This window comes from Ipomoea nil, unplaced genomic scaffold (assembly GCF_001879475.1).
Source record: "Ipomoea nil cultivar Tokyo-kokei standard unplaced genomic scaffold, Asagao_1.1 scaffold0642, whole genome shotgun sequence".
Lineage (NCBI taxonomy): Eukaryota > Viridiplantae > Streptophyta > Magnoliopsida > Solanales > Convolvulaceae > Ipomoea > Ipomoea nil.
This window is the reverse complement of record NW_017617070.1, coordinates 3,842,334-3,858,870: the sequence shown is the minus strand read 5'-3', so window position 1 is coordinate 3,858,870 and position 16,537 is coordinate 3,842,334. Positions and strand designations below refer to the sequence as shown.

General features: G+C 29.9%; 1 protein-coding gene across 1 annotated transcript; it reads left to right on the top strand.

The window, feature by feature from the left end:
• Positions 1-14,679: 14,679 nt before the first annotated feature.
• Positions 14,680-15,138, top strand: LOC109174446. The gene has a single exon (XM_019323683.1). The coding sequence runs from the start codon at positions 14,680-14,682 to the stop codon at positions 15,136-15,138; it is 459 nt and encodes a 152-aa protein (XP_019179228.1).
• The last annotated feature ends 1,399 nt before the right edge of the window (positions 15,139-16,537 follow it).

The following is a 16,537-nucleotide window of genomic DNA, read 5'->3' as shown; positions in this document are numbered from 1 at the left end:
TTTTCCAGAAAACATTTTCCAGAAGTCATTTTCCTGCTTTCCAAACGGACCATAAAATGACGCACCTTAAGTACATAAACCACACATATTAAGCACACAAATAAAACACCTTAAGAAAACAAACCACGCACCTTAAGCACACAACAAAGCACCTTAAGAATACAAACCACACACCTAAGGTTTTAAAATGGTTCACCTTAAGTTTCACACAGCTGACACACCTTAAGCATACAAATCACGCACATTAAGAAGAAAACCCATGCGCCTTAAGTTTTAACAAGTACTCACATTAAGCACAAAACTCACACGCCTTAAATACAAAACTCATGCAAACTTAAGCACAAAACCATGCACCTTAAGCACAAAACCTACTCACCTTAAGCACAAAACTCACATACTTTAAGTTTCAACAACTACTGACATTAAGTACACAACCCACGCACCATAAGCACAAAACTCACGCACCTTAAGCACAAAACCCACGTACCTTAAGCACAAAACTCACGCACCTTAAACACAAAAATCACACACCTTAAATTTGACATAGATACAAAAATTACTAAATTACCATCATATTTTTTTTTAAATTTTGTTAATTCCGAATATTGATTAAGCACAATCAATCTTTCTCCTCTCACCGCACAACCGCATTTGAACCTAATTATATATATAATCACACTATGTTCACCACTATGTTATATGTGTACTCTTCAAAGTTATACATAAGCAACACTAATAATATCCTTCATTATTATAATTTATAAAGAACTAACCATTATAATAATCCACGCTCAAAGTTATACATCAGCCCAGCTACTTTTATGTTTTAATTGTAATTCTACAGTACCTAACGGTCGGCTAATGCTACTTTCATTTCACTTTTTCTCTAATAATCCATGCTCGCCCTATCCAATTATTATGGTCCACACAAATAATATACATTTAATACACAAATAATAATATTTTTAGCATATTAAAAATGTATAATATATTTAAAAATTATTTAAAATTTATATATTTAAAAATTACATTAATAGTATCATTAAATACCCAAAATCAATAGTCAATAGTGTTCAAAAAACACAAAATCAAATTTAACAATAATTAATAATATCAAAGAAAATAAACGAAAAAGAAAATTTTGATTTAATCCATGAATTATAAATAAGAATGGAATATATATTTTATATTCTGTGCGTTGCAATTGAAAATAGAAATGGATAGACGACACATATGTACCTACATTTACATTTTTATGTTCTGCAATTGCAATAGTGAGCTATTGATGGTCTACCATTACATAGGTAATTATGGAAATCGACATACTAATAAATTATAATTTAACTCACTACATAAAATGTATGTAAAATATATAAACTTAATTAGCATAGTAGCACAATTGCATCATTAGGGACTCATCCATATTTAATCAAAGGTCAAGGGTTTAATAATTGAATTTGGGTATGAAACAGTCTTAAATCTCCAAGAGCACGCTATCCCACCCATAAGAGGTGTCTATAATTCAGCAATAGAATTAGGCGTTGTGTCGTGAAATCTTTAGATACACACCTAAAAAAATAATTACATCATTAATATGATATTTTTAGTTACACGAATAGAAATGGAAATTGTTCTATGGTTACCATTAAAAGTTTCATATCACATGATATGTCATCTAAATAAAGAAATTCGAATTGACACATTATGCTTCAATGCATTGAATTCCAATGTATATAAAAAGGATTTGAATGTGTAATAACATTCTCGTATTATATATTATAATTCACTAATAATATAGTAATTACATACCTATAATTATATAATTAATAACAATGAATTGAACCTAGATTATTGATTTATTCTTATTAATTACAAGATCTAAGTTAATCATTAAATGCAATGTAATTGCAATGAAGTTGAAATTAAACGCTCAAACTAAAATTGAAAACATTAGTTCTTTTTTTACTACTACTAATTGAAGCATGTGCTTCATTTCAACTAAACAGCTACGCTGATAGTTGGATTGCACATTTATGTTTATATATATTATATGCTCAACACGTCCCCTCACGTGTGTGGGTCGATTATTTTTTATAGGCTCCAAGCAACATGTAGACTGTAGTTTGTTTGTTTGTTTTTTTTTTTTTTTTGTTTTTTTTAATCGAGTGATGTAAAAATTCAAACTCGTGACATAGCTCTAACATAAACATTTATGTTTATATATATATATATATATATATATATATATATATATATATATATATATTATATGCTCAACACTATTCACTCTGTTATTTCAATATAGTATCTGTTCATAAATACTTTTCAACCTACCGAGGCACAAAGAGTCAATACTGCCCCAACTAAAACTCAAACTCATGACTTCCCATTTGGAGAATCACTTAATGTCACTAGACCACAAAGTCATTGTCAAATTGAAAACATTAGTTAGTCTATAGTTTTTAATTGACCTAATTCATATCTTTTTTTTTTTTCTTTTCTTTTCTCTTATTTCATCGCTCTAGCGATTTCAACACCAAAAATTTCATCAATTATTAAATACTATGGGGTGTTTGGATTAGATGATGCCTGAAAGTCTATATTGTGTTAATTAGTTGTCATACTTTGCTACCAAAGATTAAATATTAACTATAAATCAAAACTAATTAGGCTTTAAACCACCCTCGAACAATTAGACAATTAGACAAAAGAAGTCAATATCCTATGGAGTTTTGTTTTGTCACATTTAAGTCTTAAACTTTATAATTGATCACATGTGATCTTTTGACTTCAAATTGTTATCGGTCCAAGTTAACCATAGTACCCTTCAACTATAAAATTTTAACCACCATAGTCCTTCCAAGAAGATCTCGATTGGGTAAATTTTGAAAGTTAAAAGACCACTCGTGATTAACTTGAACTACGAATAAAAAAGATAAATCATACAAATTCATTTCGTACAATACACATGTGAAGATACTAATTTTAATAAAGATAAGACATGCAAGAAAAAAAAAAGTAAAATATATAAATATATAAATATATAATACAATTTTGATAAGTACGAAGTATAATTTTTTATTTTTTGAAAAAAAAAACTATAATTTCACCAACACGGAAGACTAATCCAGCGTGCTGGGTTACGTTCATGCAAATAACTTCCAAAAAATTTTCACGGGATGGGAGTGGGGGATGGTATATATATGCAGGCAACTCTGATCTAGCCACCCATCACTATGTGGTGTCTTTCTCACATGCATTATTGATTTCTTCAGATCAATAAAAAGGTTCTGCTCAATCCTTTTCCAATTCCTAACATTTTATAGTGTCGAAACTGGAAATAGTAAATGGTGTTATTATTTGCACCACCCTTTGATCAAAAGTGGGTATAAAATATCTTAAAAGTGTAAAAAAGTGAAAACTTTTATTAATTAATAGGTGGTGTAAATAGCCAAGGGTGTTGCTATTTGCACCCCTTTGACCAAAATGGGATAAAAAGTACATTGAAAATATAAAAAGTTAAAAACTTATAATAAATACATAGGTGGTGCAAATAGCCTAATGAATGATCAAAATTCTATTTGCACCACCTTAATTAAATCACATTGATTAGATTTAAATAATAATTAATTAATTCAAAATTAAAAAAAAAAAAAAGCAAAAAGAAAAAAGAAAAAAGAAAAAAGAAAGAAAGAAATCTCGCCTTCTCCGGTGCCTTCTCGGTGAGAAGGCAGCCTAGTGGGTTGCCTTCTCCGGTGAGAAGGCGATGGTTTCCTTCGTTTTTTTTTTTTAACAACCCACTGGGGTGCCTTCTCCGGTGAGAAGGCACCTTAGTGCCCAGTTGTATTCTCCGGTGACGGGAGGTTTTTTTTTTTTTTTTTTTTTTTAATTTTAATATTTTTTATTTTAAAAAGAAATAAAAAATAAATAATAATCTTTGACCATATTTAATGCTGGTGGTGTAAATAGTAAATTTGCATTTACACCACCTATAAAGCTATTTGACCTACTAAATAGGTGGTGCAAATAGTAAAATAGGTGGTGTAAATAGCAAATTTGCATTTACACCACCTATAAAACTATTTGACCTACTAAATAGGTGGTGCAAATAGTAAAATAGGTGGTGTAACTAGAATTACCCATAGCCAAAGGTAATTTTGCTATTTGCACCACCTGGTCAAACTTGCAACTAATAATTTGTTAATTCAAAATTTAATTAATTCTATGTCAGCAATATTATTACCGGTAACCTGTGGGGAACCTGTAAAAAGTTTTAGACGAAAAAAAAATTATGGTTTATGGCTATATCACTTATTAAAGATCATGGTGCGGCATGAATAATCAAGAATGGTTCATAGTTCAGGATGACACTTTAGCCTACCTATTAAATAGGTGGTGTAAATAACAAATTGGGTGGTGCAAATAGAATTACTCATAGTAAAATGCGTAATAAAAAAAAAAGTTAAAAATGATGAATGGGAATGGATAAGAGTTAGGTGGCATAAGAATTAATTGGCATCTATATATCTCATTTCATACAAATTAAATTAGTCATACCAAACTGTGTGTCAACCGTGCCTAGCTCATGTTCTCCTTCCTATACAACTCAACACTACTCACACTGCTTCTATTTCATTCGATTCCTTCACCTCTAAAATTGAGATCCTTCCAATTTAACTTAAAGTTCATTTTTTCTTTAAATTAAAGCTATGTTATATAAGTTTGACTGCAGAATTGCAAATTCAATTTTCATTTATTATTATTATTATTATTATTATTATTATTATTATTATTATTATTATATTGATTAAAGAAATATTTTTTTTATAATGTGATGTGAAAGTGCATCGTTATATCGTGGACCACGGTGCATAATCGATTATGCACCGCGCATCAAAACGGCACCGTTTCTTTAAGTAAAGAAATGACGCGCTGTTAGTGTTAACGGAGTGACACTACAGTGTATCTAAACTGACACTGCCTCACGTATTATTTTTATATTATCAAATGAAACTACAGTTATATCAAAATAATACTGTAGTTGTGGTGAAATGAAACTGCAGTATATATAAAATGAAATTGAATAACATTTCACATATTTGAGTGTATATTGTACAATGAAGCTGTAATTATATCGAAATGATCATGTAGTTGTGTTTTAATGAAACTATAGTGTATATAAAATAAAATTAAATAACATTTTCACATATTTGAGTGTATAAATATTGAATGAAACTGTAGTTATATCGAAATGAAACTGTAGTTGTGTTGAACTGAAACTGCAGTGTATACAAAATGAAACTGAAGAACAGAGTTATTTTTTGCGAAACGGGGCGAAACGGATTCCGTTTCTTTTCATTATATAAAACGACGTCGTTTTGATGCGCGGTGCATAATCGATTATGCACCGCGGTGCACGATATAATTTGTATGTAAAAGTGTGACCATTTTTTTTATAGAGGAAAGAGAATTGCATGTATGAAGAATGAATGGTGATTAAGTATAAATTTAATGAAATATCATTTTAAAAGTGAAAGAAACTTACAAAAAAAATGTAAATAACCTTACCATTTATTTAGGATATATATGCATGCAATGTGATTTAATTTTTAATTATTTCTTTCTTACCTTTTTAATTTTTTTTTTTATTTTTATTTTTTATCATTCTACAGTTTTCAATTAGAATTACGCAACCTTTTTATTTTTGTGTATGTAGTAATCAAAGGTTATTCAGATTAATTACAAAACAACTTAATTACAACAAATAATATGAGACATGCAATCATACTTAGATTTTTTTTAAAAAAAATGCCAAAATATAGCACCGTAAGCTTAGCTAAATGGTTCAATGTTCACTTTGAAAGTTATGCTATTGCGGTTGGCAGGGCCTTCTTCTCAGTGAAGGCATGTGGATCATTGGGAGACCCTTTTTTTTTTTTTTTTTTTTAAATCAAACGTGAGAAGATGGAAATCGAAGGCAGATTGGGCAACTCACAATTACCTCCTCTAATACTCTTAAACAAAAATTTTGGGGACTTACAATTAATTTAGCATAAGTTTGAAAACCTAATTTATCAAAAAATAAAAATAAAAATTGCCAAGATATAGAAATTAAGTCCACTTGCACAAGTTATAAAAATAAGTCAAATCTTGACAAAAACACTTGAAAAATCTACCAATGAAAGTGGTTTATTAAGAAGAGCTCAGCCTATGGGTTTAAATTCCAAATAAAATTATAATTAAATTAATTCTCACTATTTTCCCTCCCAAGGGGGTGAGGAGCATTGGCTCATTTCTGATTTTTGTTTCCTTTTCTCTCTCACACTCCACAATTTGCACCACATATCACATCACATCAAAAATATACAACCCTAAGTTGAGTAGGCTTTAATCTTGCCTTCTCCAAATTAAAGAAAGCACCAAACACCATTTTGGTGCAAATTTGCTCAAATCAAGGCGTCAATTATTTTTTGATTTCTTTTATTTTTGTTTTTTCTATTTATCTTTGTTTTTTTTTTTTTCATTATTCTCACTCCTAATTATTGGACTTTAAAAAGTAAAAAGGGAGCAAAAAGTAAAAAAGAAAAAAAAAAGTAAAAAGTAAAAAGAAATGCATTACATCATAAAAAATGACAAATGCATTCTCATATTAAAGTAAAATCTCCTCAGGGTTTTTATTCTAGTAACATCTAAACTCAATATATGTAATATTAGAGGATTTTGAGAATCACTCTCTCACATGACCTGCTTAACCTATATTATCGTAGTAATCCAGCACATTTATAGGATTCTTTAATTTTTTTATTTTACATATTTTTTCCTTTACAAAGTTTTAACTACTGGTCATCAAGTTTAATTCTATAATAACTCCAAAACTCATGACTTTTGACTTTTTCTTTAATCAATTAGTTAGTTTAGGTAGTACGCAAAAAATTAGTTAGTTTAGATTATATTCTCGTAATTTTTATTAAGGCGTTGATAAGCTAAGGTTATCCTAATAGACATCATTATAAATATGTGTTTAAATCTTCTTTATTTCTCCATAATCTGAACCTAAGAGAACATGATCAAGCAGGTCCCAGTGGCTAGGGACGATGTTCGTCAAAATCGGAGACCAGAAGATTTGAAAGCAATTCTACCAAGAATTAAACAAAATTGAAGAAATGAAAAAAAAAATTCTAAAAAGAAAAAGAAAAAAAAAAAGCAATATGAAAAAGTAGCATCAGAATCAAGCTGCCATCCTACCCATTCTAGAATACGCATCCTTCTGCTGTTGCTGGAATCATGCATGCCTGGCTAGCTAAATGATGAAATTATTGCACTACATAGGTAGATAGATATGGATTATATCAAAATATCATACCACAAATTACATTTAAAAATTAAGATGAAATATGGAAAAAAAAAAGTTAATATCATATGGAGTTTGGTTTTGTCACGTTTAGTCCTAAACTTTTTAATTGGTCCAAGTTAACCACCCATTATCCTTCAACTATAAAATTTTAACCACTCATGGTCCTTCCAAGAAGATCAAGACATCGTAAATTTTGAAAGTGAAAAGACCACCAGTGATTAACTTGGACCACAAATGATAACAATTTGGAAATCGAATGACCACGAGTAATTAATTTAAAAGTTTAGGAAGCAAAATCATTATACTCGGAGGACCATATGACATTATATAGTAAAAGAGCATCCTTCCATTTTATCTTCTAAAGATTTTAATAATGTGAGAATATTTTATACAAGAAATTCGATCACTTTTTTGGAGCAAATATCTTTTTTAGTTTGATTACAAAGATTGCATAATTTTTTAATTTGATTACAAGGAATGCAAAATTTTTACACTCAACAATGTGAATAAACATTTATTTAATATATAATAAACATCGACCTATAAATATGCACTTGAACACACAGAAATGTGCACTTGAAGACATAATTTTTACAATCAAAGTTATAAAAGTTTGCACTCAAAGAAAAATTATGTACTGAGATAAAATATTATCTGTAATCGAACTTAACCCATCACATGCCACACTTTGTCCCTTAATTGGACTGACTCGGTGTGAACATGCATTAGTATGAATATTGTACGTATGGACTAGCTTATCAAAATATGATTTTTAAGTACAATTCAAATTCAAATTATTACAGAAGAGTAGAGAGAGTTTACCCAACTTCGCCACTAAAACAAAAAAAACAAAAACAAAAACAAAAAAAAAAACAAAAAAAAAAAACAAAAAAAAATCCAAACAAGCATTAATCGTCAAGTATGTTACAAAAATTTAAATACCTATTGTATTGGAGTAGGCCTCTTGGCAAGTCGAATTTTAAAGAATGAGAGTAAGCACCCTACCTACAAATGATAAGAATTGAATAATAATATTTTATATAAAAAGTGTATTTCACTTTTGGCCCTTATAATCTAAATAAATAAATAAAAACATAATAAGTGTGAATGAAAGTTATACCCCTAATTTATGTTCGTTTTTTCCGTTAATTTTTTTTTATACATTATGCTATAAAGGTTGTACATTAAAATGTTTTGGACAAACATACTCCTACCGTTATAACTTCCGTTATCTTTTCCACTATTGTTACCATGCACATGCATCCACCATATATTTTCTTATCTTCTTCATTAATAATAATATATACACATTAAATATTTGAGTTATATGATAATTATTACATAAATATAAATATCAAATTTATAAAAATGATTTACATTAGTATTATTATTATTTAGAATAATAATTTAAATATCCAAAATCTAAATAAATTTAAAATTTTAATATAATGTATTATTATTGGGCACCTATTTTTTGCGCAACGCGCATAAAAAATACTAGTATTAATATATTATAATAAGGGTCATTAAATTCAAAATTCGTTACGCCTTTTTAGTTGGACAGGATGAGTTAAGCCCGTTTTAATGTAAGTATAGCATTTTAAAATGTATAACTATAATTACAAATTGATAACTGAGATTAGTCTTCACGTTTTCAGGAGAGAATAATTCTTATTTAAAACCAATTTTATGAATATATAGGCAAGTGAATACATGTATATTTGTAAAACTGCGAATAATTTTAATTATCTTTTTTTTTTTTTTTTTTTTTTTTTTTTTTTTTTTTGGGGCGAGATACTCCACCTGCTTGTCTGAACCATTTTAATGAGTTAATATAATGGCTTTCTTGGCTTTTAATTATCTATTTAAATTAAGATAATTGGAATAACAATGCTTAAAAAAGTGATAATATCACTATTGGAAATTATGAAATTTTTGACCACCTGAAAGTGATATTAAATCAATTTGAAAGGAAAAAGTGGTCCGAAATAGCAACAAAGATTTTTCTGGATACCAAAAGTGGTCGGAACAAGGCTTTCGACTTGATTTAAGATCACTTTCTGGTGGTCGGAAATTTCATAATTTCCATTAGCGTATTTCTATAAAGAATTTTACTACATGTACTTTCTATTTTTACTCATTCACTTTTACTTTTTATGTGATAATTGGTGATTAGTTACTATTATCTTGTAGGTCTCAATAAAAATGTCAACGTCAAAATTTTGTGAGATAAAATAAAAATTAAGAATAATATTTGGGAGTAGAAATAATATTTTCCTTCTATAAAATTATCAGCTTTGAACGTGCCATTAATTGCCTCTACGTGGCTAGCTAGCTGGTAAAATAATAAATGACGTGGAATAAATCACAACGGAAGAGATGGGGACGAAACACGTACTACTACTCTTGGTGGTATCATTAATGCATCAAGCTATCAACTATATATTATAATTTTTTTTTTTTTTAAAAAAAAACATCAACGAATGCATTATACCTTATGCCTTTTTGGGTGTAAAAGTAGCTTTATTTTTAATTAGCTATATATATATATATATATATATATATATATATATATATATATATAGGCGGGTTCAGGTGCGGCAGTGTCTTACGGTGCGGTTATTTCTTACGGTGCGGCAACACCAATAGTTCAACAAATATGCACCATCAACGTTAGGAAATACACCACACAAAACAGAGTAAACAGAGCCCTGCATCACCAAACACACACCATTAGGTGTGAGTAAAAACACCATACACTGTTCGGAAATACACCATTGGGGGTGGTGAGTTATATGGTATGTTTTTTTGAGTCTGTGGTGTATTTTGTGATGTTTTATTAAATTTCATTGGGGTGTGTTTTTATTACACTGTTGGTGCATATTGTTAACACTATTGGTGTATTCTGAAATTTGACCGCACCGCCGCACCGTAAGACCCCGCCGCATATGAGCGCTCTTCTATATATATATATATATATATATATATATATATATATATATATATATGATCTATGTTTGTCCATAAAAGGTGATTGATGGATGACTAAAGATATCTGGATTAATATGATTGCTCTTGAGAACTATATACATTCATTTATTGTTGGAATAAAATATCTTTCGGTTGCACTCAACATATTCATGTGTGATTAAAATTTTATTACAAACCAACCCTTCTATACCAATAGACCAATGTGTAATAATGAAGGTAGAGAAAGTGGTGGAGATGCAAGTAAAATTATCACATAAAGTCTAACAATGAGTCAATGACCTATGTCAAATTGTAAAAATTCTTTGCATCGTTGATTATTTTCTTTAATAGTAAGTATATTATATTACAAACATTAACTTTAAGGATATTTTCGTTCTTTTTAACTTAAGATTTTAATTTGATCATAAATAATAGGATTTAATTCTTAAGATCGATCCCAAATATCAGTTTTCTTCCTCATCTTACCTTAATTTGAGGAGGAGAGCTGCGAATTGGGATCGATCTGAAGGATTAAATTCCTTTATTTATGCTCAAATTAAGATCTTAATTTGAAAATGGCGAAAATACCTTTAATAATTCCATATTTCAGCATGTTTTAAACAAATGGCTGACCGGGGCGTGATGAGTTTTGACACAACTAATAATTATGGACGAAAATTGGTACTAAAACAATAGTCTTGGATGAAAATTGATAGGAATTAAACACGTGGAGCTATAAGCTAGTAAATAAGCTCTACCAAACAGACTCTTAAGAGTGCTTCATATCCAAAATTAAAGATTGAATCATTGACCTTTAGTTAAGGATTAATTGAGACTATATTGAATATGAATGAAAATTACTCAACATAAATTAAAGAAATATTGACACACGACTATGAATTATTTTGAAATATAGCACACACTTTCTCTTCCTACCATTGCTTTCTGATTCATAGTCCTAATTAATGCATGCATAGATACGTCTTGTTCTTGCAGGCTGCAACACTACCTAAAAATTAATTTGACTATCATTAACATTGCCATAGCTTAAGTCATTTTTTATGGTTATTTAAATTGTAAGTCTAATTTGGAATTTTATTCACTTTCTATTAGCAAAGAGAACTCGAAATTTACATTATGTGAAATAAATTCAATTTCATATTTCTAATTATTATTTGTGTAAATTCATGGGTACAAGACATTTTTTTTTTGAAACAATATATATTATAATATGGGGCAAGCAAAAAGATATAAATAAAAAGATTAGAAATTAAATGGCAAAGATTGGAGAGGAAGAAAAAAGGCATAGGCGACAAGACATGTTATGCAAATTGCAAAGTTCTATATGGACCATATGGGTTGAAAGCACAATGTGTTAAAAATATAGTAGAGTTTGAGGTTATGATTACAACATGATATACAAGTAATGTTGTTATATAAAAAAAAAAAAAAAAAAAAAAAAAAATTGACGTCCATTTGGAAATTGAATGTTTGGTAGGTGTAGCTTTTTTTTTTTTTTTTTTTTTTTTTAATGCTTGGTAGGTGTAGCTTTAATTTCTTCTTCCTCCCCACCTCCACTTCCCTGGGCTCCTCTATATATCCAAGGTTGGTAGTCTATTAAGTCCTCATCACTCATCACCCCTTTCCAAGGTTGGTAGTCTATCTTTATTGTGAACATTGAAGTCCTTTCCCTGGAGGCTGGTGGGATGCTTTTCTGAATTCTCTGCACCACACTTTGGCCATTAATGTTTGAAGCATTTTTATCTTAACCCTCTCACATGATCTCACTCCACCCAAGCACTGAACACATATACTGCTAAAGCCTTTTTGTAACTCGCCTTTCTCAGCCTCACTTCCCACTCATCACTCATCACTCATCACTCATATCAACAATCAAGCAATGGCTAAAACTGCCGCAACTTTCTCCCATCTCCTCATGCTTCTGTCCTTCCTCTCAGGTATATCATATATGTTGTTATTTTTGAATCTCATTAATTTCCAGGCAGATTTTTTAATTAATAAGTATACTTGCAAGAGATAGGCAGGGGTCCTTTAATTTGTGCTCTTGCTCATTAGTTTTTTTGTTCTTTTGGGGCTTAGCCCTTCCTTATTTCCCAAAAAAAAAAAAAAGTATACTTGCATTGATCCTTGCTTTTGTTGTGTATAGTAGGTGGGACCTTGACACTAAAGAATGAACAGGTACATATTCTTAACTCCGATTTAAAATTTATATGCATGTTCTCTGTTCTCTTTAATGCAAAATGACTGCAACTTGGCAATAAGATGTGGGGTCTGTGTATATATATGTGTAGATTTTAACTATTTTCATTTACACTAATGTCATTTCTAATTGATTTGGTTATATGTGTGCAATATGTAAACTCAGATCCTATTCCCACACCTATTACTTAGAGTGCCGATATTCCCAAAATTATTATCTAGAGTGCTGTATTGCGGTTGTGAAAGGAGCTGGTAAATTATATACAATTTAAAACTATGATTCATTTAAAATGTGTATTATTTTTAAGTAATTAATATTTGATTATTATAAAATGTTGTAGTTTGTTTGGATGGAAATCCACCACCTATCATTTCTCTCCGGGACAATAAATAGGGGAGATTTCACATATAGTGCTTCCAACCAAAAAATTTGGTGCAATATGTGAAATCACCCCTATTTATTTTCCAGTCAGCATTTGATTCATTTCAGGTTAGCTCCACTTAATTTATTGGAATATTTGCATGCTTAATATTAATTTTATTTTTTTGCTAATCTGAATTTGTGGCTTCTTAATAGATGCAAAATACTTTCTCAATGGGTTTGTACAAGGCCATTAAGCATTTGATTCATTTCAGGTTAGCTCCAATTAATTTATTGGTATATTTACATGCTTAATATTAATTTTATTTTTTTACTAATTTTAATTTGTGACTTCTTAATAGGTGCAAAATACTTTGTACAAGGCCATTAAGAATTACTCATCTATTAGGCCAAGAGATATGGCTCTACTACAAACCCAAGCAACGTGCCAAATTCTTTAAGAATAGAACAAGAAGAATATTAACCTTGTAATTTAGTATATTTGGTGCCTATTAGGTTAGTGTGATACACAGTGAAGTGTTCTGAATTGTCTACAATCATACAATGTAAAAAAAATCGTATACTGTTTAGTTTAATACAATAAGCTATTTTGAGAAAATTTTGGTTCAGAATGTAAACTCATCATTAGCAATGTTGTAAGTGAACAATCCAAATGGATTGAAGATCTTAATTTGTATTGACTCTAACAATGTTGGTACGTCAACTACTAACGTTATTTATCATGAAATGTTTAATAATGTGCAGTTTTTAGGTATATATATCGAATACATTGCAAAGTATTTGTTAAAAAAACTTTATTGTTATTCATATTTTTTGTGTAGTTCAAATTAATTTTAAGAAATTGACTATAATAAGTCAACTCATTTTGCATATTTCAATGGTTAAAAATAACTTATTAAATATAATTCGTGCATCCACGAGACAATACTAGTTTATCATAATTACTCTATGGTTAAGAGTTTTAGTAAAGAAAAATATATAGTCAATTTTATAATTATTGAAAATTTTTGTAAAAAAGATTTTTTTAATAATTATTACAAATTTAAAATTTTAATAATGATAAATGATTTTTCATAATGGAGAGTGTGAATGTGTTTAGACTTTTTACATGAGAGATGGTTTCATTTAAATCTTTATATATATATATATATATATATATATATATATATATATATATATGATTGGTTGTGAACTTATAAAATATTTTGAGTCCGCAGGAAACATATTAATTTAATCTGCATGCATAAATGGTTAGGATGACATCAAATCATTAATTTACTTTTGGGAATCACATGCAGTAGATAACTTCAACAGTTAAGCCATGCTAACAAATAATGTAAAAAATGATTGGAGTTAATTTTAAAATTATTACAAAGTTGAAAGTTTTTAATAATTATAAAATTGATTTCACAATATTTTACTTCAACTTTTAGTTATTGATGGAATTAGATCTGTTATCCCTTTTTATTTGAAGGAATTGTTCTTATTTGAATCATTCATATACATACATACATATGTGTGTGTACGCATGTAAATCTAGATTTTTTTTTGAAAGGATGTAATTCTAGATTTGTGTGTATATATATTGCAATAGCGGATAAGATGAATTGAAAGGATATTAGCATTAACTTATGGAATTAAATTTTCATCTTTGTAATAATTACAAAAATATAAATTGAGTTTATATATTTTACATACAATTAGAGTATTAAATTAACGATGCGAGGAGGCATTCAGCAAGCTAAACCACACAATGCGACAACCCGCTGCCACCGTGATGCCAGTAGACGACACGCAACATCTACTAAGGTGCTTTTTCGAGGCCGGCTACAGGCAGCACACAGGAGAGGCGACATATGGAGTTGTGCTTCTCAATCACGATGGTGCTTTCGTGGCGGCCACGGCCGGCACCCTCCCTGGTGCTTTTTCACCTCTTATGACGGAGGCACTTGCGTGTAAGGAAGCCCTCTCATGGCTTAAAGGGCGCGATATAGTGATAGTTGACCTACTTACGGATTGCATGGAGCTGCGAAACATGATACACTCAAGAAGTACAGCAACTCGATCTTATGTTGGGGTCATTGTAGACCAGTGCAGGACATTTATGTCGTTATTTACATATTGTTCTTTAAATTATATTTCTAGAGCTGTCAATATGCATGCTCATACATTAGCTTCGTTAGCTTTCGATCAGGACCAACCTATGTATTGAGACATCGTCCCTCCTGACTCTATTACTATGTTCGTTCATTAATATACCAAGTTGCTTGGCTTTCAAAAAAAGAGTATTAAATTAATGTTGTGGACCGGGTGCATAATCGATTATGCACCGCGCATCAAAACGGCACCGTTTCTTTAATTAAAGAAACGGCGCGCTGTTAGTGTTAATGGAGTAACACTATAGTGTATCTAAACCGACAATGCCTCACGTATTATTTTTATATTATCAAATGAAACTGCAGTTATATCAAAATGATATTGTAGTTGTGGTGAAATGAAACTGCAGTATATATAAAATGAAACTGAATAACATTTCACATATTTGAGTGTATATTGTACAATGAAGCGGTAATTATATCAAAATGATCATGTAGTTGTGTTTTAATGAAACTATAGTGTATATAAAATAAAATTAAATAACATTTTCACATATTTGAATGTATAAATATTGAATGAAACTGTAGTTATATCGAAATGAAACTGTAGTTGTGTTGAACTGAAACTGCAGTGTATACAAAATGAAACTGAAGAACAGAGTTATTTTTTGCGGAATGGTGTGGAACGGCACGAAACGGATTCCGTTTCTTTTCATTAAACAAAACGACGTCGTTTTGATGCGCGGTGCATAATCGATTATGCACTGCGGTGCACGATATAATTTGCCATAATTTTCCCCTTGCAAGACCACAGAGGTGTTGCGTCAGCCCAATCTGCAAGAACCAAGCTAAATTCCAATTGTCATCCAAGCTACTAGGCCCAATTTTATTTTGACCCAATAGCATGAGTAGTGAACAGTTATGGCATGGACCAAGGTTCGCCTTGCAAGGTGGAATCAGGTCAAAATACACAATTTATATATTGAATGTTCATAATTCAAATTGTGAACATTCAATATATAAAATTGTGAACATTCAAAATATAAATTGTGAACATTCAGTATGTAAATTGTGAAAATTCAATATATAAAAATTGTGAACATTTAAAATATAAATTGTGTACCAGGACTATGTGGTCTAATGATATCCGGGTTGGACTTCCATTTGGAAGGTTGTAAGTTCGAGCCTCAGTGGAGGCGTTATTAGCTCTCTGTGTTTCAGTAGGTTGAGAAAGTATACGAACAGATACTACAATGTTATAGAGCTAGTAGCATTCAAAAAAAAAAATATAAATTGTGTGTTTTTGGATTCGGGTCCACCTGCAAGGTGGACTCATGTCCACAAAATAATTTGCCCATAAGTAGTAAGGTCGTATCAACTAGGGAGTGTTAGTGTGGTTTTTTATATGTAAAATCTCCATGATTAGTTGGCATAGTTAGTTGTCAAGATTAGGAAATTAATGAGCTCTGGATCAGCGCCGGATAGCAGGTCAGGACGGAATAGACTTCTTCATCA